Genomic DNA, 21,365 nt, shown 5'->3' on the forward strand with positions numbered 1-21,365 from the left:
AACAAGCAAAAGACCACCAGAGGGCGCAGTTGTGTCATTTAACACAGGGAATTTGATTCGTTAAAATGAACGTCAATCAGATCGCCTGTCCTGACTTTGTCCCGCCTTCAAACCGCATGCTCCATTGTCACACTTTCTGTTTTCGGAATCAGAGCCCTCGGTTTGAGTCTGTGGTCTGACAAAGACAGAACAGTTTCACTGGCCCCAAAACGCATTTTTGTAAATGGAGCACATTATTTTGTTTAAGAAAAATGCAGGAAACTTATTAACAGCTGGATGAAAGTAGAATCTAACCACATATTACAATACAAACGTTTTCTAAAATCATCTTACCCTCTGTATCTTGCTTTTTCTGTGTATGTGTGTTGTCTTTGATTATTTTAATGACGATTCAGAATAAAGAGCAGCCTATGGGTTTAATTTGGATGCTTTGGTTTTGATATGAGTGCAGTGGCTTTCTTCAACAAGGCACTTTGTATTGTCTTGTTGCTGAAAATGTGCTATATAAATGAAATTACCTTTACCTTTCCAGGAATGCATAAGCTTACGGGGCCATCAGAAGGCAAAAAGCAATATAAAACAGGACACCTGTTTTGGGTTGTACACTGAGCTGCACTTATGGAAACTTTAGTGCGACCAGTCATGCATGCTTTTGGGTTGCGGGAGGAAATGTCTCTGTGTGCACAAGAAGAAGGGATGGGAAACCCACTTCCTCTGAAACAACAATGCAAGCAACTTTTAAAACGTGCATAAGCATTTGATAATCCCTTATTCAAATTCCTAAATGTTTGTAGATTGATCAGATGTCAACTGGGTTATTCAGAACAGAACAATGATTTGTTAAGATGCAGCTTGAAATCAGTGAAACTCTTCTATTTCTGAAAAATTCCATTTATTTATTTGCAATAAGCTATCTTTGATGGACACAAGACTGAAAACCACAATAATTGTCCAATATGAAAATCTTTCTGCAAAATTTCTATCCAAAATATCTTACGTACCATATCAATGTTTTGATGTATTTGTGTTTCTTACAAGAAATAATTACACTTTTTTTCATTTTATTTTCTGATCCATTCATTGCCATAATTGATCTTGCAAAGTTAGCAAATGGTTAATATTACGCAGACAGAAACTTAATACAAACAAATTAAAATTTGGAAATCATTTTAACTGAGATTTGAGATAAAATTTATCTTCAGTAAACATCCATCAACATCATAAGTTTAGTTCATAGCATAAGCTAAGTTCATAAGTTAAGTTGCTAAAAAAGAATTAACTTCTTTTTAGGTGCTATTAAAAGAAGTTGTATTAATATTTTATTTTTAATACGATATTGATTGTGTTAATAATAATAACAGGCTTGGAGAGACTTTAGGTAGGCTGTCAATTAAGCATACATGTAGAAAAAGAAGTATATATATATATATATATATATATATATATATATATATATATATATATATATATATGTATAGAGGAAACTTACAGATAAAGTTAATTATTTTAAAGAATAAATTACCTTTTCTGTCAGATAAAATATGTTCGAGAAAAATAACAGAATCCAGTTCAGCTTGTCAAAGATGATAATTACGCACCATTGGTATCATTAGTAAAAAAAAAAAAAAAAAAAAAAAAAAAAAAAAAAAGATGCTTCTGTCTCTTTAAGCAGGTGAGTCCTAGGTGCGGTTCATTCCTCCCAACGTTTCCGGACCTGCACGCTCTAGTAAACAAAGCACGTCCACCAAATCTCCCGTGGAGACACCAGAGGCAGCTCATCATGTCAGATCGGTGACCTTTGCTGGTACTGCGGTCCATTTACTCTTGTTTATAATGACCTTACGGTAAGCGCGCAGAGGTAGACTAGTCAGACAGATTCGGACTAGAAGTCTTATTTTTCTGAGGGCTATTTCTGACTGAAGGCTATGTAGAAAAGGTAACATGAACATTGTCGCATCTCTAACGCTTCTACAACTGTTTCTTTCTGCGGCAGGTGAGTTGTGGCGACATAGTTCTAACAGGTGAGTTGAAATTAGCTCTCAGGGTTTAACTCCTTTCTTCTCTCTCGTCTTAAAGCGACAGTTTCGGGAAACTTCTCCACCGAAACCGTCCAGTCAGCCGCTCCGGGCGACGTCGTTTTACTTCAGTGTTACACCGGAGGGAATCTAACACCTGTCTGGACAACATGGATGAAAGACGGTCATGTTATCGCCAAAGATGGTGAGCTACATGTGGACTCTTCTGCCAAAGACCCGCGGTTCACCTTGGAGCTTAACGGGAGTCTGAGCATCAGTAAAGTGATTTCTGAGGATACGGGGAGCTTCCTGTGCAGCTCCAGACTACCAGACAACAGAACCATCAACGCACATGTCCTGCTTCAAGTAACCAGTAAGTGGTGGGGGGCATGAAGTCCAGTATGGCTCCAGTCCAGTGGGATTCCGGGCGTTGGTTGTCTGCATTCGCAGAAGCAGCTTTTCAACCAAACTGGTTCTTCCACATATTCGCCTGTCTGTTCACATGACAGCAAGGGAGCTGCATGACTTGATAAAACAGTTGGTCCTTTTTTTACTTTTAACTTTCAGTTTGGAATCTGGTTGGACACTCCCCTATCTGGCTTCTGTAAATCAAAGCCCAAAATTCTAGTAGTTATGTACTGGTTATTGGTATCCGCCATGGTTTTTAAAAATTAAAAATGTCAAAAACTGCTAAAACACTGCTCTAAAGCATGCTGGGTGCATCAATCCACTTCTTTCACTTTTGATATCGATACCGATATTTAAGGTTCAGTATCGGCCGATACTGAAAAGCTGATTGGGTTTTTTTTTTTTTAAATATTTTGAGGTAGGAGATTATTATTATTTTTTGTTTGTTTGAATACAGTATGTGCAAAATTTTCCCCAATCCAAACCACAGCTGCAGGAAGTAGATGCTAAGACAAAATGCATAGTGAACATACATTTTCTGAATGACTATGTGTGTCCTTTTTGTTGCCGTCAACATGATCTTACAAAATTCTTGCTAGATGTTTGACTACTCTTTGTCACAGGGTTGGAGGAGTTCATTTGAAATTAGCTGAATCGTTTTTGGGGGGCCAAACTTTTAAGCACATTGCATGTCATTTCACCAGTTTCTGGGATTTGGGCTGGCCTTTCTGGAAGAAAAAAAAAAACTTTGATGTTTGTGATAATTGTCCTTCTGGAGCATTTGGTTGTGTCCAGGTGTCTGTAATCAACAGACCCAGACCAAGAGACGATCGGCCTGTCTGTGTGGGAAGTTATGGAGTTCAGTTAAACTTAAAAATATTGATATTTTTTCTTCGTGATCAATGGCTTCTCTCAGCTGGTATTGAAACAGTTTCCAGATTAAAACAGTTTGTCTCTCCTTTCAGACATTGGCAAAGTGGTGACATATTCAAGTAACCTAAACTTGCTTGCAATTCTTCTTAGGGCTTCCCCTTATTCTTCTTGTTGGCTAATCCAATGAAAACTATCAAGTAAATTTTATTTTGGCAAAGAAAAACTACCAGCTGCCTAGTCTATTATTACCTATAAAAAAGTTAATGGATCAAAACATAACACGAGTGAATATAAATCATCTTTTCGGAAGAATGAAGTTGTTCACATTTGTAAAATGCTTTTATTTCAGGTGGACCGTACAACGTAACTACGGTGATTTACCCAACAATCGTGCTACCCAACAGGACACTGGTCACTGAGGAGGGAAAGTCCGTCTCTTTTAAATGCTCGACAAGGCCCTCCCCATCTCAGCAGCTGAACCTGACCTTCAGTGGAGCTTCGAACAATAACACAAGCCTGGCTTTCTCGCCACTTCCAATCCTGGAATACGCTATAGAGAACATCCAGCCCAGCAACCAGGGAGTTTATACCTGCAGTGCCCTCAACACCGTCTCCAACCACATGGTCAATAACAGCACTGAGCTGCTGGTGTACTGTAAGTGGCTAGAGTAAAGAAATAATGCTGTGATTTATTTATTTATTTATTTATTTATTTATTTATTTATTTATTTATTTATTTTTCATATATAAGAGTTCAACTAAACTCAACAATAATCAAAGTTAAGGTTCAGAAAACACTAGGCCTAAGGAGAGGTGAGTAGAGTACCCAAAAAATAGAGTAAAAAAAGAAAAGAGTAGCACTTCTTCAACATATTTTTACTCAAGTAACAGGGAGATGTAGCCATCCGAGAAACTAATCGAGTCAAAAGGTATTTGGTAAAACGGCTGCTCAAATACTGAGTATCTGACTCATTGATATTTAAAACTTAGACCATCAGGTTGACCAAAATCTAAAGTTATGTGGAAATTATGGTATTTTAAAGTTCAAAATGAAAATAATTTATATAAATAACTTTATTTCAAAATAAAATCAGGCGAAAGAAACATTTTCCAAATCAATTTCGATGTACAACTTAAAAAACATTAACCAGAACTGCAGGTGTTTGTCTGCACCTGGTGAATTTTTGGTTTAAACATGTTTGTTGTTTATTCAGTGAAGTTACTCACAGTGAGTAGAGTATCCAGAAATTGTACTGATGTAAGAGTAGTGACTCTTCATGATAAAATTACTCAGTAGAGAGTTTCTGAACTAATAGAAGCTCCATCTATCAGTGAGTTAACCACTGTGTGGCTAAATGTCATTCTCTTTTTGTAAACTGTCAAACTTGATATTAATCATAGATTAAGGTTTCTGGAACAAATTACACATTGTTTTGTTATTTGTCGACACAAAACTGGTTCATCCCTTGACAAAATGGATAGTGAAAATACATTTAGTGAAATGGCATCTTCTTGTCTGAATGACTAATAAATCAGAACTCAGTGGCTTTATCAATAAAAAAGCAAATGTCCAAAGAAAAACAGAGCATACTTCAGAAATACTGCTCACGTTTACTTTAAAAAGTATTTAATTTCACCCATCTTCCTGGAACTGGTGTTTTTTTTTTTTTTTTTTTTAGAGGTATCAGAGATAAGACGGCTGAAAATAAATGTATGCCTCAGAATCTTATTTTTATACCATTTTGAAAACCTTTTTTCTGAAGTCCTACTTTACGTTGGTGTTTCACCTAAACTCACAGTAAAATTCATGAAGGTTTGCGCTTGTAATGTGATTAAATGCAACCACATCCAGATGGTGTGAAGGTTAGCAAAGTCACAGTTTTAGTTAAAATGTAGCGGGTTTAATAAAAGTTCTTCCTGCATATGCCTCCATTCATAAAAGAAGAATAATGGTTTAGTAATTAAATCATAGAATAAATAATTTCTTGAGCTAATCCTGCTTTTCTCCTTGTCTGTGTTTGGGTTAGATATTCCGAGCAGACGCCCCGACTGTATGTCCATGAAAGCGCAGAACTCCTCCAGCGTCCAGCTGAACTGCTCCTGGTTCGGGGCGTATCCGACCCCACAGCTTCGGTGGGGCAAAGACGGAGACTTCCAGGTGACGGACAGCCTCGTCGTGTCGCTGAACAGCTCGACGCTGAAAGACGGGCAGACGCTGACCTGCACGGCCCGACATGAGCTGCTCAAAAACGAAAAAGAGAGATCTTGTTCCGTTACGCTCAGTAAGTACCCTTTAAAGAAATGAGTCATTTTAACCGTGTCTTTTCAGTTATCAATAAAACAGCAAGTGATACAAGTGATCAGTATGCAAGGTTCAGTTTATATTTGGAGAATATGGTGAATTTAGGCTTTAGTTGAATTATTTAAACTCATGGTTTAAACAATAAATGTTGCAGCGACTGGAAGAAAGGTTTGTGTGGTGGCGTGTTAAAGTTATTGTTGATATAAAATAATAAAGGAAGAGTAGGCTTAAGTGAAAATACCTCAGAAATTTTGAGATGAATCTCAGAATTTTTCTGGAAAAATCATGTAAATGTCTGAGTTTGAAAAGTAAAAACAAAAATGCGACTTTTGCAAATTTTCTGTTTGAAAAGTTGAAAATAATCAACTTTTGAAACTCAACTTTCTGCGATTATTCTCAAATTTTCAGATTTTTTTTTCTAGCAAACTTTCAATGTTTTGAGATTAGAAATGTTCTTGTTTTTTCTAGAAAATTTCCTTGGTTTTTGACTGAAGTTCTATCTACAACGTCCCTTCTACGCTGTCGTAGGTGCAGGACAAGGCACGCTTAACAGCAGCACTCTGTGTTTAGTGTAGATTTCTGAGTATTCACTCTATAGGTGTGGCTGTCATTCCTGCTTTAATGTGTAACAAGTGCAATAAGACCAGAGCTGTGGTTTCTCAGCAATGTTTCCTGTCTCAGTTCCCTCAGTGCATCGCTAGAGTTCCTTCACATTCTGGAAAAGTCCAATAATTCTTAATTAGTGGACTGGTTTTCACATTGATTTGTATTAAACAGCATGTTTTTTTTTATTATTTGTGACACATATAAGATCAGAAAACTACTCAGAGATGTTCGTTTGTCCATAAATTTCCAGAATGTTATAAAAACCCCAAGAAAATCAAAGCCGGGATGTTTAAGTTCTGTTTTAATTGTTGCTATATTATCATGCTGCCTTCTGCTGATAAGCTTTATGGATTTGCTGATTTCATTCCTCAGCAGGACGTGGCACCTGCCCACACTGACAAAGGTCCTAAGACAGGGCAATATGTCTTAAATATAAAATCTCAGATTTTTTAAAAAACAAATCTGATTTACTATTTGAATCATTTTTTCCTTAAAAAATTACAAATGGCAGAAAAAAAGCTACTGGATTCAATGTCATGAAAATAAATCTGTAAAACACGTGTCAGACATGATGGTAGTTCTTAGATGGGCTACCATCACTCTGACCAGTAGAAACCCAAGTGGTGGGGGAAAAAACCTAAAATCGATTTATAGTCCATCCCTCAAAGTTACCAAAATCTGGTTTAATGATCGTCATTACTGTGTGTTTGGCCAGAAAACTCAGTCTGCCTAGAATCACCATTGGAAACACACTTCATGTGCTGGAGGATCTGTGAAGCTTTGGCTTGTTTCTGTTCTTAAAACTCTTTAAATTATGTAACAAAGTGAACAGCAATACTGTGACAAAGTCACACATTATCTGACAGTCCAAGAAGTTAATGATTATCCAACAATAGTTTTAGTGCAGAAGACACCAACTCCTCAGGTCTTCCAGACCTTAGTTCCTGATTTAAATGAACGGCCTACTACAAGGCCGCTGGAGAACATGGTGACACACTGATGGACCATTTAATTTTGGTGTGTTGAAACAGGGATGCAGCACAACCACAGACCTTGGTTTAGCATCAGTGATAGCATTTTATCACATTTAATGAACAAACTTCTATTAGAATAAATCCTGTTACAGAATCCTGAGGTTTCATTGGAGCTACTTTCATCTGCTGTGTAGATCTCATGTTTCTGCTGTCTGTGGTGCAAAACCAAACCTCCTAAAATCCCTTCAAACAGCCGGATTAGCTCACTTGTTACGCCCACGCTTGGACTTCTAGCACAGAAATGTTCAGCAGAAAGTGTGTGTCGTGTGAGTAATGCATAGTTTGCATGGTGATCTAATGCGGTCTCTCCTGCCCAGGTGATAGGTCATCATTCATGGAGCGATGTTTTGTTTTGTTTTGTTGTGTGAAAACATGCAGGAAGCAGATTTTTATCAAAACTTGTTAGTCTGGAAATATTCAGATATTCTGAAATCTTCAGAGTAGTAGAATAATCTTGTGTTAACATTTCATCTTCTTTTTTGTAACCTTTGACTTTGACATGTGGGATTTAGCGTTTTGCTTAAAGTATAAACACACCCAGCGATGAATTTGGGTTATTCCTGAGTCATGCAGTGAAATAAACATCCTTATCACACGAGGAGAGTTCTGCAAACACAGAAGGGGTGAAACTAAAGTGTGTAAAAGTGTCCGGGCTGCTGTAATCCTATCAGTTTTCATTGACTGATGTGCAAACCCAGACTTGAGCTGAGTCTTTGTCAAACAAATAATCCAAAAGCTGTTTGTAGGACATCTAATCTGAAGGATTTCTCAATCTAAGATTACACTATTTATGGAATGCTTAATGAATTACAGCTCTCTCTCTCTGGTTCTGTAAAAATAATGTTTGATTGAGGCATAATATTTTAGTCAAACTGTTTACAGGTCAGGTGACATGTATAATGTTTGTGAGAAGATGAGCTGCATTTTCTTTACAGACATGCACAAATCTTTTATCTATATTCTCAAGGGAGGAAATTCAGTTTTATTATTGGGGGACAATAAACAGATTTCTTAAAAGCTAATATGTATGTGGCACATACTAGTATGTGGCAATGCACATGAAACGTGTCGTTTTCCTCTTTAAACAAACTTTTGAGACACATAGAAGTCAGACTAAAATGTAAATGTTTAGATATGAGTTTGGTTCAGTGTCACTCATCTAATCTCTGCTGCACTTTTGCAAAAATTTAAGTCTCTAAATAAAAGCAATTTTTAATGAGTAATCCCACTTAATAAAATTTTAGAAAATCTACCTCATCCTAGCACAAAATCAATCTAGTTTTTTTATTATTATTATTTAAAAAAAGTTAATTTATTTTCATAGTTTCGGTTTCAACAATTCTGTGGTTGCTGGAAACGCAGCTGTAGACAGAAACCCTTATTTCTCATATAGTTTTGGTGTTGGAAGAAACCTTTAGAGACGATTTTGTTTTGTTTCTTTACTTCCAGGCCTCCCGTACCCAGCGGGCGAACCCATCGTCTCAGTTCTGGAGGGAACCAACGTGACTCTCTCCTGCCGTGAGTTCACCGCAGTACCGGCTGCCAACACCATGTGGAGGAAAGGCCAAAGTCAGGAGCCCATCGTTCCCGGATCCAAGTACGTCCTGTCCGTGGAAGGCCCTGACCTCAAGCTGACCATAGTCAACATCAGCATGTACGACGAAGTGTACTATTTCTGCCGCAGCGAGAACGCGCTCGGTGTCCGCGAGCTGGAAGTCTTCCTCACTGTGAAAGGTGAGTTTATTATAAAAGCATATGTGAAGGGCGTGGCTGAAGTGAACGGCGAGTTGGAGAGATGTAATCTAGAAGCCAGTCGGTGCAGGTGTGGACTCCACGTCTGGAATGCCGACAGACCTGCCGCTCCGCCGTTTAACTGCCCTAAAATCCTGCCATTGTTTTTTATTTTCTCAGCATCATCGTCAGCGTACACTGGAGCGGTGATCGGTGTGTTCATCGCTGCCCTGATCGCGGGCTGCGCTTTCATCGTGGCTAAAATACTTTACTCCAGGAGACACACAATCTGCCTGGGTAACTGTTGTTTCTCATAATACACAGTGTTTGCTCATTTTACACCTTAGATAATGGACCAGTGTTGGTGTTTGAGACATTGGTGTTTACTAACCTCTTTTTCTATCCTTCTTCTTTCAGGAGGAGGTTTCATGTGAGTATCTCAATTTGGATGAATATCATTTTTTTAATCATAAAAATGTCTCTGCAGCTATCCGTACTAATGCTGCCTGGGGTTGGTTGCATTTTACAGTTCTCAGGATGACGGGGCATATTAAAGTGCAATATTACCTCAGTATAAACTATTAATTATTAACATTCTTGATCTCTTTTGTTTCATGACTAAAAGTCAAATGCTTTCACCAAGAAAAACCCAAGTCTGCAACTTCCAAAACAAACTCAAAAGAAGAAACTTTCTGAAATACTGTCATGCCAGATGTCATAAATATTGATTAATTAGATTGTCAGTAAACAAAACACAAAATGAAAGTGGGTCTAACTGGATTATTAATTGGCAAATGAGAAAAATTAAAAGTTCATTTATAATGACATTATTTCAGTTAGATAATATTCAACACCATCAGCTTAGGCATTTTAAATCAATACTTTGTTGTCTCAGGAATTTGTCTTGTACAATTGGTTCATAGTACAGGAAATACCGCCATGTTTAAACTGAAGGTTGGCAATTTCAAATTCCTGGTTAAAAGTTCACTTATGTATGTCTTAAAAATTCATGAATTCATTACTTTTCTGCTTCCTAAAAATCAAAGCAAAGTGAATTGTTTTCTAAATAACTGGAGGAGAAGCTTGATGAATGACTGAAGCCCGCAGCTGAAGTCGCTTTCAGTGGCAGCGAAGCACGGAGGTGGGAGTGTTATGATATGGGGTTGCAAGAGTGTGGACACAGATTGGCAAGATTAGCAATCTCAGGTTCTGAAGAAGAAAAAAACCCAGCAAGACGATTCAAAATCAACTACAGGAAATTTTCTAAATGGAAAAAAGTGAAAAAAAAAAGTTTTAATTTGAAAGACAAAGCTACACAGAACAAGATTTTTTTTTAAATGGAGAACAAAATGTAGATGCATTATTAATAGTTTACTTTGATATTTAAATTCTACTACTAATAATTAAATAACCATTTGTTTTTATGTTTTTTTAATTTTAGGGGTACTAGCGAAAGCTTACAATTATTTCATTAAACAACAAATTCACAAAAAATTAGTTAATTTATGTGTATTTTTTATCTGTTTAAAGCTTCTATTCTGTTTTAATTTCCATATGTTCTTGCAGCTTTTTATCTGGCAACAACAATACATTGAGATTCAAAGGGGTTTTTTATGAATGAAAGTTTATAGATGATGAAAGGGTTTTGGAAAATAAAAACATCCTGTTACCCAACATTTCCATCCCCCAGCAGTCTGCAGAGCGCTGAGGTGTGTGCTCTCTGATGGGAGTGGTTCTTATCGCCACCAGCTGCCATGATGTGCGCTTGAACCGTCGCCAAACGCTTGTGAGAGCAAAGATCGCTTCCCCAGAAAGCCGATAACCAATCGCACTTCTAGAAATGTCTGGACGTTTTTGTTAACTGGCATGAATTTATGTTGACATTTCTAATATATTTGTTTCACTTAATTTAAGTTGTACACAACAAAATTGGTTGGATAAACTATGAAAATATTCCAAAATTAAACTCCCAGATGTAACTACATACTTCATGTTCCTTCATATTTGCTCAGTGTCTCAGCCGCAAATATTTCCACATGACTTTCTTTTTTCTTTACACTGATGGTAATGAGTTTACCTCCCCTACACCAGAATCTGGCATATAAATCATCTTTAGAAAATGTAAAATACGAATAATTTACAGCTAAAATAAAACAGGAGTCACTTTTAATTTGTTTTCATTTTCTCTTCAATTTCAAACCAAAAGAAATATAGAAATGATATGCTGACAAACAGAAAATGTGTAAGAAAGAACGTTTTTAAGATAATAAGAAAGGACTCAAAATATCCATCCTTAGAGTATTAAAATCTTTCTGTTCTGTTAATTTACTGTTTTTATTTCACATTTAGTCTTGCGTGTTCCAGCAGAGTTTGGAAACATTTGAAGCCTTGTTTGTTTACATCTAAACCTGTTTGCGGCTGCTTTGTGCTTCATGGCTTTTGCTCAGGAATTCCAGCATTTCTTGGTAGGTTGCCACCGACCACAGTTAGTTGTTTGCCTCTCAAAGGCATCCTTATGCTCAGGGATTCACTCCAACAACAAAGCTTCTTTCATCCAGACAGTTTATTTTCAAAGTTGTGTTGCAATCAAGAATCAGTAAATCTTCACTTCCTTTGGAATTTCAAAACAGACTCATGATGGGTGTTAAAAAAAAAAAAAAGATCTCATGTCCTGAGTTGAGGTTCACTTTTCCTTTTTGCAGGCAAGCAGAGGACAGAGGAGATGTGGTGGACCTGGTGGAATCAGATGATGAGCAGATCTTTCAAGACGCCGTCCCCCGACTGCCTCCTTTAACCAACGGCCGCCACACGACGCTCGTCCAGATACATCGGATCCCTTCCAGTAAGATGTTTATAAGGTTTTTTTTCTTAGGGAATTTTTAATTATATTCACCAATTTGAGTCCAGAACAATTCCTTATCTAAGCTTTATTATCAGCGTGCTTCATAAATCCTAAAACAACACAGTGCTTAAGCTGCGTTTTGCTTCAGGAGTTTGATAAAGTGTCATGTCATAGCTTTCTTTTGGCATTAAATTGCTTCTTTTTCAAAATCTCTATTTCTAAAGCTTAATAAATCTGGTCTTTCTACGCTACACTCAGCAACACTAAATACAGATTCTGCAAAGGACTTTGTTACACCTTTTATTCTGATTTTAAAAAGTAAAACAATATATAAATGCCAGTGGTTTCGTGTCACTTTATTAAATGCAATTGAAACAAATGGCAATATGGTTTTAGTAGTACAGCTGTAGTTAAAGTAAACGTCAAAAAAATGTACTTTTTTCTGTGAATGTTACCTTTTGGAAATAGATAAGCTAACTAGCATATATTCAAAGATTGTTACACTTTGCTTGTGGCTTGATAGGGAATAAATCACTTTGACAAAACCACAGGTCCATCTTACAGCTCTTATATAAATGTGTTTCAAATGCTAAATATCTGAATTTCTGAATTAGATTGCTGTTTATTAATAATAAAAAAAAGGGAAAATAGTCACTCCATTGGCTTAAAACACAAGTCTTTATTTGGCAAATAAAAGAAATGAAGTTTCCTCTACTTCCAAATCAACTTATTTAGTTCTCAGAAATTCAGATTTTTCTCTTTTGAATGGTGAAATGAGGTTAAAGATGGTCTGTAAACTCAAACATGCTTCCTTGAAGACGACATAGGAACCTGCTTTAAGCACTCAGGTGTTTAGGAATATAACACCTCCCTCTCTGTCCAGGTGACGATCACGAGGTCATCGTTGAAACGCATCCAGAGCCGCCTGAACAGAAAGACGAGCCGATTGAAGAGAAAACAGAAGAATCCAGAGAAGAGGTGGAGGAACTTGTATCATTTTAGGGACAAGATGCTTGAAAATTAATGCGTCATTTCTAATGACATCTGAATTAGACTCCAAAATGGGTTTTTTTTTAGCGGTGTTGTACATTTTTGTATGTTTATTTTAAACTTTTTTTTTTTTGTTTGTACAGAATTTTGAATGAGTGACATTAAAGCATGAAATATGTGTGAGGAAACCACCTTTTTTTGTTTGTTTTTCACATTCATCACACACTGTACAAACACTGCCTATCCCAGTTCATAGCGCAGATCTTAAAATACCGAAACTTAAAATATGTCACCATCAGTTCAGACTCACTCACTTCCAAAACATGATCAGAATCAAAGCATTTTGATGTTGGGAGACTCTGGGTCAGGCATCCTGTTTTGCTTGGTGGAAAATTTGAATCAGGTTATATAAAAAACTTAAATAGATTTTAAAGTAAACGGACAAAATTTGACAATAAAATTTAACCATATATATAAAAAAAAAATTCAGACAAAATAAATCAAACATTCTCTGAAGCACTAAAATTGGTTCTTATGCTTTAAATTAAATAAACATTGAATACACATCCGTGAATAATTTCTAATTTATTGCCTTAGCTCATTATATCTAATTCACATTATGTACGTTTACCAAGTCCCTCAGTTTGCACATTAAATTTTTAATGTGGGATCTTTTTAGTAGGTCAAAGCAAGTTAAAAGCAGTTAAATAATGTACTACACTGTCAAAAGCAGTTCCAGCATAAGAACTAGAGCGGCTTAGATATGAATAATTCATGGTATGTATGCATGTTAGGAGTTGGATGCCAACCAATGTTTTTTTTTTTTTTTTGCTGAATATGCTTACATGACTACAAGAAAATAACTGATGTTAAAACCTGCCACCTAAGACATGGATAGTGGTCATAAAGTGCTGAAACTGGGACTTTATTTCCCTTTTCTTCTTAAAAATTTGACTAGAATGTTCTAAATCCTTTTTAACTAAATTTATGCAATAAATAAAAATCTGACTATTAAAGTCACTTTATTAATAAAACATTGACATATGCATTTGTTAGGCATTGATTGAATTGATTGCAGCTGGTTTGTGTCAGAATTTCTGTTGGCCTTTATCATACAACGCTTCAAGATTAGACTCCACTAGACATAAGCGATAGGTCACATTGCCAAAAGGATATTTTTTTATTTTATTTATGTACTGTATAAACAATCACAGTCCCGATTTTATTACAAATTACTTAAATGAAACATCCTTCGGAGCCTTTAGAACCATCTTTTTTTTTTTTTTTACATATTTTCATACGTCTGTGCAGTTAGCTAACTCTGCTAACTGCTTAAATTGTACTTTAAAATGTAACAACACATGCAGCGAGTGCAGTCTCGCTCTGTAAAACCTCGTTTATCAAGCCAAAGGACAAAGAAGAGAAGGAAACTGATGCTTTTGCACAACAGCTCTGACCTGCAATAGTGGAATGAATCTGTAATACAACTAATATCAAAGCCTCTTTGCTTTGGACAATTATCTATTTAATCCTTCACATAATTTATGCATTTATGTCTTTTGATCTCTTCGATGTTTTTGATGTTTTTAATGTTTTTAATGTTTTTATCTTTACTTTTTATCTATTTATTAATTTATTTTAAATGGCATTTTAACTAAAACTCTGAGGTGTGAGAATCCTTGTCAAATGGCGTTTTGACAAAAAATCTGTAAATTCCGTCCTGTCAGGCGACGGGGCCTGGATAATATCCGTGTGAAACAGACGGCGGAGTCCGGCGACGACAGGCGCTTAAATTCTGTAACAAAATTATGTTTTTATCTTTTTATCTCTTTCTCTTTCTTACTGTTTATTCAATGTCACATGCTGTTCTTATTTTTTATTTTATTTTTCTTTAATTATGTAAAGCACCTTGAAATGCCCTGCTGCTGAAATGTGCTATACAAATAAAATTTGATTGATTGATTGATTGATTTACTGTTTGCCATATGGTATCATTTTCAAATGACACCATACTGAGATACTTGAAGTTGATCCAAACGGTCAGCGATCCTTCCACACCGACGGTACTAAAGTCATTTTGTTGGCTCTTAGCTCTACATAGAATCCATTTGAATTCCTCCAACTTCTCCGTCAAGCTCTTAACGCTTACATAAATGTCTGAGTTGCTCAGATCAGGTATCTCAGTTAAACCTAGAATTAAATCAAAGGCTGCTGAGCTTTCTTTTTAACTTTGTCTGCCATCATGGAGTCAACACATTGTTTTTGAATTCAAAATCAGACCTTAAGCACAACCACCAAGAGAGTTAAATCTTTTCTTTTCTTGAGTCTGTTAAATTATCCAGTTAAACTCATCAAGAGCGTTTAACAAAAATAATATGACTCAGATTAATCTTAGTCATGTTTGTGTCTGAATACTGTTATTAAATCATCGTATCAGGGAGTCAGATCTGGATTCCTTCACCTTCACTCAGTACAAGGAAAGAAAACATCTGTGAAAAGACTAATGTAACATATCAAGAGATCAGGCAGAATATGGGCACACATCAACATCACTGTTCACAACGTCGTTGGTCCGGCTTAACAGATGAAGCATTTTAGAAAAGCAATATAGATTAAAGCAAGTGCCAAACTAATTTAAGATGATAAATATTTATAAAACCCATTAACAAATTGCAAAGATATAAAGAAATAGCTGACTCTACATTCAATGAGAACTTATTAATGATTAATATCAATATTATTATGAGCACCTTTTCATATTGATGTAATTTGACAGAATATAGATAAAGACTGCGTTGATTTGGTTGATAAAATAATATTGGAGCTCTCTGCTGTTTACCCTTGTTCTATTTATGTGGCACTTGTCTAGAGGACCGCATGTGGCGGGCCGGATTTGGCCTCTGGGCCTTGAGTTTCACATGTGCCATTTAACGACACCTCTCTAAAGTTCTGGATATAAAGAACTAAAAGGATATTTCATTATTCTGGATTTGTAACTGATATTAAGGGAAAATGTTTAGTCTGACTCCTGGTTTAGTCTTTATATGGTTGTTTTCGCCTTGTTTTTTTCCTGGTGTATTTAAGCTTCTTTTTTTTTTCTTTTCTTTTTTTTTTAACTCGCATTGTGTGAAGTGCATGAAGTTCACATGCAATAAAACGTGTCAACTGCAACCACTTATCCACATTAAACAATAACGGGTGGGGGAAAAAAAACCGAAAACGTTTGTTTTTCTATCCTCCTGGGAGGTGTGGTCAAGGCTTGCATTGGGTTACGTAACAATAGAAAACGTGACCACGTCGGGCGACGTTCACAGCCAGCAGCACTAAGTGACTCAGGCGTCAGGAAATCAGCTGAACATTTCTTTTCTGACTGGTACATTTTTCACATAGTGAACGTCTGACTTCAGAGAGGAAGGAGCTTCATCTCTTCGTGAGTTGTTAAACTCTCTGGTTTGGTTTTGATGGAAAGGAGCGCTCAAGCCAAACGGACAGACCCGCAAGTCTGAAGAATGTGAAGAAGGGAAACGATGTGCTCTACGGAAAGCAACACGGAGCCGCAGCCGACATGTAAGTGCTTATTTGTGAATGATCTCTGAGCGAAGCTCCGTTACCAGGCAGCGCTCCCTGGAGACGAATACTCCAGCAGGAGGAAAGAGCGGAAAAAAAGGAAAGGAAAGGAAAGGAAGGGGTGGAGGAATTGGTCCAAACGACCTGCTGCCCCCCCGCTGCGAGATATGAGTCTGTCAAATAGCGATTATGTTCCGATTTTCCATCTTCTTCCAGCGTCGGACCCAGCTCTCCTCCTGGAGCTGAAGACCAGGCGGCCTCCGTCGCTGCTGGACCAGGCGGGATGCGAGACGTGGAGCGTCGACTTCTCCCCGGACGGAACCTGGTTCGCCTGGTCGATGGGACACGGCATCGTGTGGGTGGTCGCCTGGCCGCTGGACTCCGAGTAGGTTCACCTGCACGTCTGTAATCCCCGCAGGACGCATTCACGTTCCCGTAGGACATTCTGACACCTTTGGCTGATGTCAGCTGCAGCCGTATCGTTTAACGCGCTGGTGACTCCCAGGTTTTAAATGTTTGAACTGAACGTCATTTGTGCTTGCAAATGATGCAGAAATGCTCATTGGTTACGCTGCAACCAAAAGGCGCAATTTAATCATAAAATCAGCCGAATATTTAAAATATGTCCTGAGTGGCATTTAAAAAAAATATCTGCTTACAGACTATATAATGTTATATTACAGTAGCCTGAAAAATACTTTACTATTGTATGAATTTGATTATGCTTGGCGTGGGGGCCATTTGTAGCCTTGGAATAGCTTTATATGGTCCCCAACTGCAGATTAATAACGGTATAAAAGTGAGCCTCCAGCAAATGGAGTTGTTGCTGGTGAACTTTTTGAAGTTAAATTGTTGTTTATTAAGAACAACAAACAGTATTTTTATTTTCATTAGCCATGTTCTTTACTCTGATTTTAATATTGAAGTTGAGCTCAGCAGACTTGGGCTGGACTCGTTAAACTTGGTGAAATACGGCAAAGATTTCAGGAGAGTTCTCATTTTTGTTGCTAAGATTAAACGAACAAAATAGAAAACAATCGTCCAAAAAAAATAAAAATAAAGCCTGCACACCCTTCTTTTATTAAGAAAAACATCTGGGACCATTTTCAGAACCTACAATAAATTCCTTTCTACTTTGTTTCATGAACATTAACACATGTTTCAATCACACAAATTAAAGATCTGCAATAAAATTACTTAGCATTTTTAATTGGAAAAATATGGCCATTGAGTGCTTTCAACTTGGTGAATTTCCCCCACAGTGCAAAAAGTTTGGATGCCAATGACCTGATTGAAAAATATACTAAATGTATTAGTGTTTAATTTTATATTTTAAGTATTTCATTTTATTTTCCAATCAGTCTCCAGTAAATCCTGTTTTCAGACTATTGATTGACCCACACCTCAATCAATTCCTATTTCTAGTCATGGGTAGTGATAAATATTTCTCTTCAACCAATGTTCAGATAAAAATTTCAATCATATAAAACTCTTCAGATCTGTTTCACATGCCTTAGTGTAGTTTCCTTAAAAAAACAAAACAAAACAAAAAACTTTTTGCACCTAAATGTGACCATTTTTCACCCCAATTTTGGCAGATTTTGTTGTATTTTTCCCCAGTATGTGCTCATTCCTGATTGAGTTGGTTAAAAATATTGTACATCAGACCTAATATGATCAATATTTGAGTATTGCATCTTGAAGAGTTGGTTCGAAAACAAACCGAATGACTGAAACAGTGCTGGTATAAAAGCAACAAAGTGGGCGTTATTAGCTGAAAAACAACAGAAGCAGAATATCACACTTTCCCAGTACACAGCTAACAGAAGCAACTAAAACAGCCTCGCTTCATCACCGGCTCGAGCGGCACACCGCCTACATTTGGTATTCGTGTACTTGATTGCACTCTCGCCCACAGAGAGGGGCAGGATGGAGAGACGGACAGAGCGGATAAGAGCTTCAGCTGTGGTCACCCGGTGTGGGGGCTCGCCTTCGGACCCAGACCTCCCAGGTCGGCGGCAGCGGCGGCTCATCCGACCAAACCGTCCAAAGGACCGAAAGGGAAGAGCACTCTGCTCCTGGCCACCGGCTTGGAGAACGGGGTGATCAAGGTGTGGAACGTGCTGACAGGTTGGTGACGTTTCTGTTTCCTGTGCTGCATTGAGCTTAAAAATAAATCTAGGTCACTTTTTAATTTCGTTCTCTTCATTTCTAGGGAATGCTGTCTTTGATCTCCACGGCCACGAGGGCGTCGTCAGGAATCTGGTTTTTCCACAGAACGGATCGCTCAAGCTCATCTCATCCTCCCGGGACAAAACTTTGAGGATTTGGAACCTGGCTCACAAAGGTACACAATTTGATTTTTTTAAACAGAATACTAAGTCTGTTTTTTTTTTTTTTTGGTAGTTTGGAAAAGGAAGCTGCAGCTTTTTCTTGCTTTTACCGACATAAAGCTCCAAATACTTTGGCACTGACTGCTGCCTTCTGTCATCATTTCTCTTTTGTTTTATCTGTACAAACTGAACCAAACCTGTTCTAATTTAGAGCCTCATCATGTTCCCTTAAGGGACTCGTGTTCCCTTTCTCTTCAGTGTACAGTTCCACATCTACGACTCTGACTGTTCGCTCTCCAGGAGCTCACTTACTTTCTTCCTCTTCCCGTTTCAGGTAAAAAGGTGCAGGTGCTTTCTGGCCACAAAGACTGGATCAGCTGCTGCAGCGTCTCATCTGACTGCAGCATGATCGCTTCCGTTGGCAGGTTTGACAGAGTGAGTTGTTTCTTACCTCACATTTGTCGCGACGTGTTCAGATCAATACCAACATTTGCATATGGAAACTCTCAAAGGAGACTATTTATGTATTTCTGCATGCCTTTAAGGCATGCAGTTCCAGAACTGTCTGGAACACAGGATGCGTTACTTTGAGGAAACACACAGGCATTTGAAACCAGATGTTTAGAGACGCTGTATATATAAATACATGACCCGTCGTTCTCACTCTTTGATATTAAATCAGACTAAACCTTTTCAGTTTCAGGTCATTTCGCATTACAACAATTTGACCACCTGGCTATTGCTTGTGTGGAAATATTGAAGCAATGTCCATTTCTGCTTCCCATATGTTGCGACGCATTTCCTGAAGTGCACCAGTCCCTCCTGCAGCAAAATACTCCAACACGATGCTGCTGGCCCTGTACTGTGCAGACTGGATGGGATTCTCTTCAATTATAAAAATGGTCACTGTGGTTTAAAACTTCCCTTTCAGACAACAGAATATGTCTCCAAAAGTTAAACTCGTCATCCCTTTGTTGAAAATGTGAAGTCTCATTACATTTACACTTCACTATATGAATAAACCAGAAGTCCCCTGAACTCTCTGGCATTTGGAAATTGTGTCAGATGACAGAATTGTGGAAGTCCATAACTCTCTTCTTTATATCTCGTTGGATTTCTTTGGTTTCGTCCACATGCGTGGACACAGAGACTGCTTGTGAACATTTTCCTGTTGCTCTTGAGCCGGCAGTGTTCTGATTATCTGCTCCTGTGTTGTTGGAGGACTGACGGGGAGTTGTGAACTTCGGCGTCTTTGTTCTGTTCACAAGGCGCAGCAGGGTAGAGCAAACATGACACATTCTCAGCTGTTGCTTAAGTAATCCCAGATTTTTAACTCTCTCCAGATTCAGCACACCCACTGATGAACCCAGACTGTGACTGAGTATCAAGTTACATGATTTGGCTACATTGCAATTTATACAACGATCCCCACTGCTAGGAAAACAGTAAGACTGAGAGATGTCTTAACTCTTCCTGATCTTGCTTTGACCAGATGGTGTGCCTGTGGAGTCTGCGCTCATACACGTTTATCAGGAACCTAAGAGGAGGGACCAATAAGAAGCTATGCCTCCTGTCCTCCTGCAGCTTCTCTCCAGACGGAGCGGTTCTCGCCACCGCCGCCTTCAGCGGCTCCAGCTGGTGGATCGACCTTTGGGATCCCTACACGGCCGAGAAACTGGCCACTCTTGCGTAAGTTTCTACCTTTTTCCTGGGGTCTTGTTGTATTTTGGTGTGTTTAGGGTCTGACTTCTGTTTTTGTGTGTGCAGAGATTACTTTGAAGATTATGGGCAAAACCAAATATCGGCAATCCAGTTCTCCCCAGATGGTTTGCATTTGGCAATCGTGACTGATGACAGGCAAGTCTTTGTCAGTTTAATTTGAACGCATGATGATGGATGGTATAATGCACCGGACAAAAGATTTCAGACCGATGCGTTGTGTTTTCACAGAGCTCTGAGAATCTGGGAACCTGGAGAGAAACACATGACAATGCAGACAAAGAGAGACCAAGACTCCAGCGGACTCTGCTGCAACTACCATCCACAAGGGGGCGTTATTGCTACAGGGTAAAACCCAAAATAAAACTAAACAGATGTTCGTGCTGATTGCAGAGTAGAAATGGCATCTATGTAGCTTAGCTGCATGATAAACCTTTTTTTTAAGTTCTAGCTGAACTTAAGAAAAAAAACAGACTAATTTGTAGAGGTAAATATTTTCTCACTGCACTTTAACTGCAATTTTGAAGAATCTCCTTCTCCTCTGTCAGGACCAGAAACGGCCATGTGAGGTTCTGGAGGACGCCCCGGACGGTTCCCAGTTTGTGCCACCTCTGCCGCTCCATAATACGCCACTCTGTGTCAACGTTCCAGATCGAGGCGCTGCCGCTCCCCAAACGCATCCTGGAGTACCTCACCTACAGAAACATCCCTGAACGCCTCAAGACCTGCTGCTCGTCTGACGAGGAGGACTGGGAGAGCTAAACAGGACTAATAAATCTGACAACTTAGTAACTTTATACACTAACAAACTTGCCTTTTTGTTTACCCATAGGAGAGAAGTTTGAGATTAATGAAAAGAATCTAATGATGTAATCTACTTTAGATGCACTAAGGGACTTCATTTATTGCACTACCACTTTAATAAGACGCATAAACTAAATGTTC

The 21,365-nt window shown here is 38.0% G+C and overlaps 2 protein-coding genes across 5 annotated transcripts; both read left to right on the forward strand.

Annotated features, from left to right (window-relative positions):
- The first annotated feature begins 1,670 nt into the window (after positions 1 to 1,670).
- Positions 1,671 to 12,992, forward strand: vsig10 (V-set and immunoglobulin domain containing 10). 3 transcript variants are annotated; one of them, XM_015028808.1, is made up of 10 exons: positions 1,671 to 1,993; positions 2,077 to 2,388; positions 3,646 to 3,951; positions 5,324 to 5,578; positions 8,688 to 8,972; positions 9,150 to 9,266; positions 9,387 to 9,399; positions 11,319 to 11,434; positions 11,672 to 11,811; positions 12,695 to 12,784. In XM_015028808.1, the coding sequence occupies exons 1-9, from the start codon at positions 1,942 to 1,944 to the stop codon at positions 11,761 to 11,763; spliced, it is 1,548 nt and encodes a 515-aa protein (XP_014884294.1). In that variant the 5' UTR covers positions 1,671 to 1,941; the 3' UTR covers positions 11,764 to 11,811; positions 12,695 to 12,784. The 3 variants fall into 3 exon arrangements, with proteins under 3 accessions (XP_014884294.1, XP_014884295.1, XP_014884292.1); XM_015028809.1 differs by having other exon boundaries at positions 11,337 to 11,434; XM_015028806.1 differs by lacking the exon at positions 11,319 to 11,434 and having other exon boundaries at positions 12,695 to 12,992.
- Positions 12,993 to 16,006: 3,014 nt separating this feature from the next.
- wsb2 (WD repeat and SOCS box containing 2) lies at positions 16,007 to 21,223 on the forward strand. 2 transcript variants are annotated; one of them, XM_015028811.1, is made up of 9 exons: positions 16,007 to 16,368; positions 16,585 to 16,753; positions 18,287 to 18,498; positions 18,584 to 18,715; positions 19,036 to 19,136; positions 20,194 to 20,390; positions 20,469 to 20,558; positions 20,652 to 20,768; positions 20,969 to 21,223. In XM_015028811.1, the coding sequence occupies exons 1-9, from the start codon at positions 16,329 to 16,331 to the stop codon at positions 21,180 to 21,182; spliced, it is 1,272 nt and encodes a 423-aa protein (XP_014884297.1). In that variant the 5' UTR covers positions 16,007 to 16,328; the 3' UTR covers positions 21,183 to 21,223. The 2 variants fall into 2 exon arrangements, with proteins under 2 accessions (XP_014884297.1, XP_014884296.1); XM_015028810.1 differs by lacking the exon at positions 16,007 to 16,368 and having other exon boundaries at positions 16,487 to 16,753.
- The last annotated feature ends 142 nt before the right edge of the window (positions 21,224 to 21,365 follow it).

Source organism: Poecilia latipinna, unplaced genomic scaffold (genome assembly GCF_001443285.1).
Source record: "Poecilia latipinna isolate Pla-1442-1.1 unplaced genomic scaffold, P_latipinna-1.0 Scaffold136, whole genome shotgun sequence".
Taxonomy (NCBI): domain Eukaryota; kingdom Metazoa; phylum Chordata; class Actinopteri; order Cyprinodontiformes; family Poeciliidae; genus Poecilia; species Poecilia latipinna.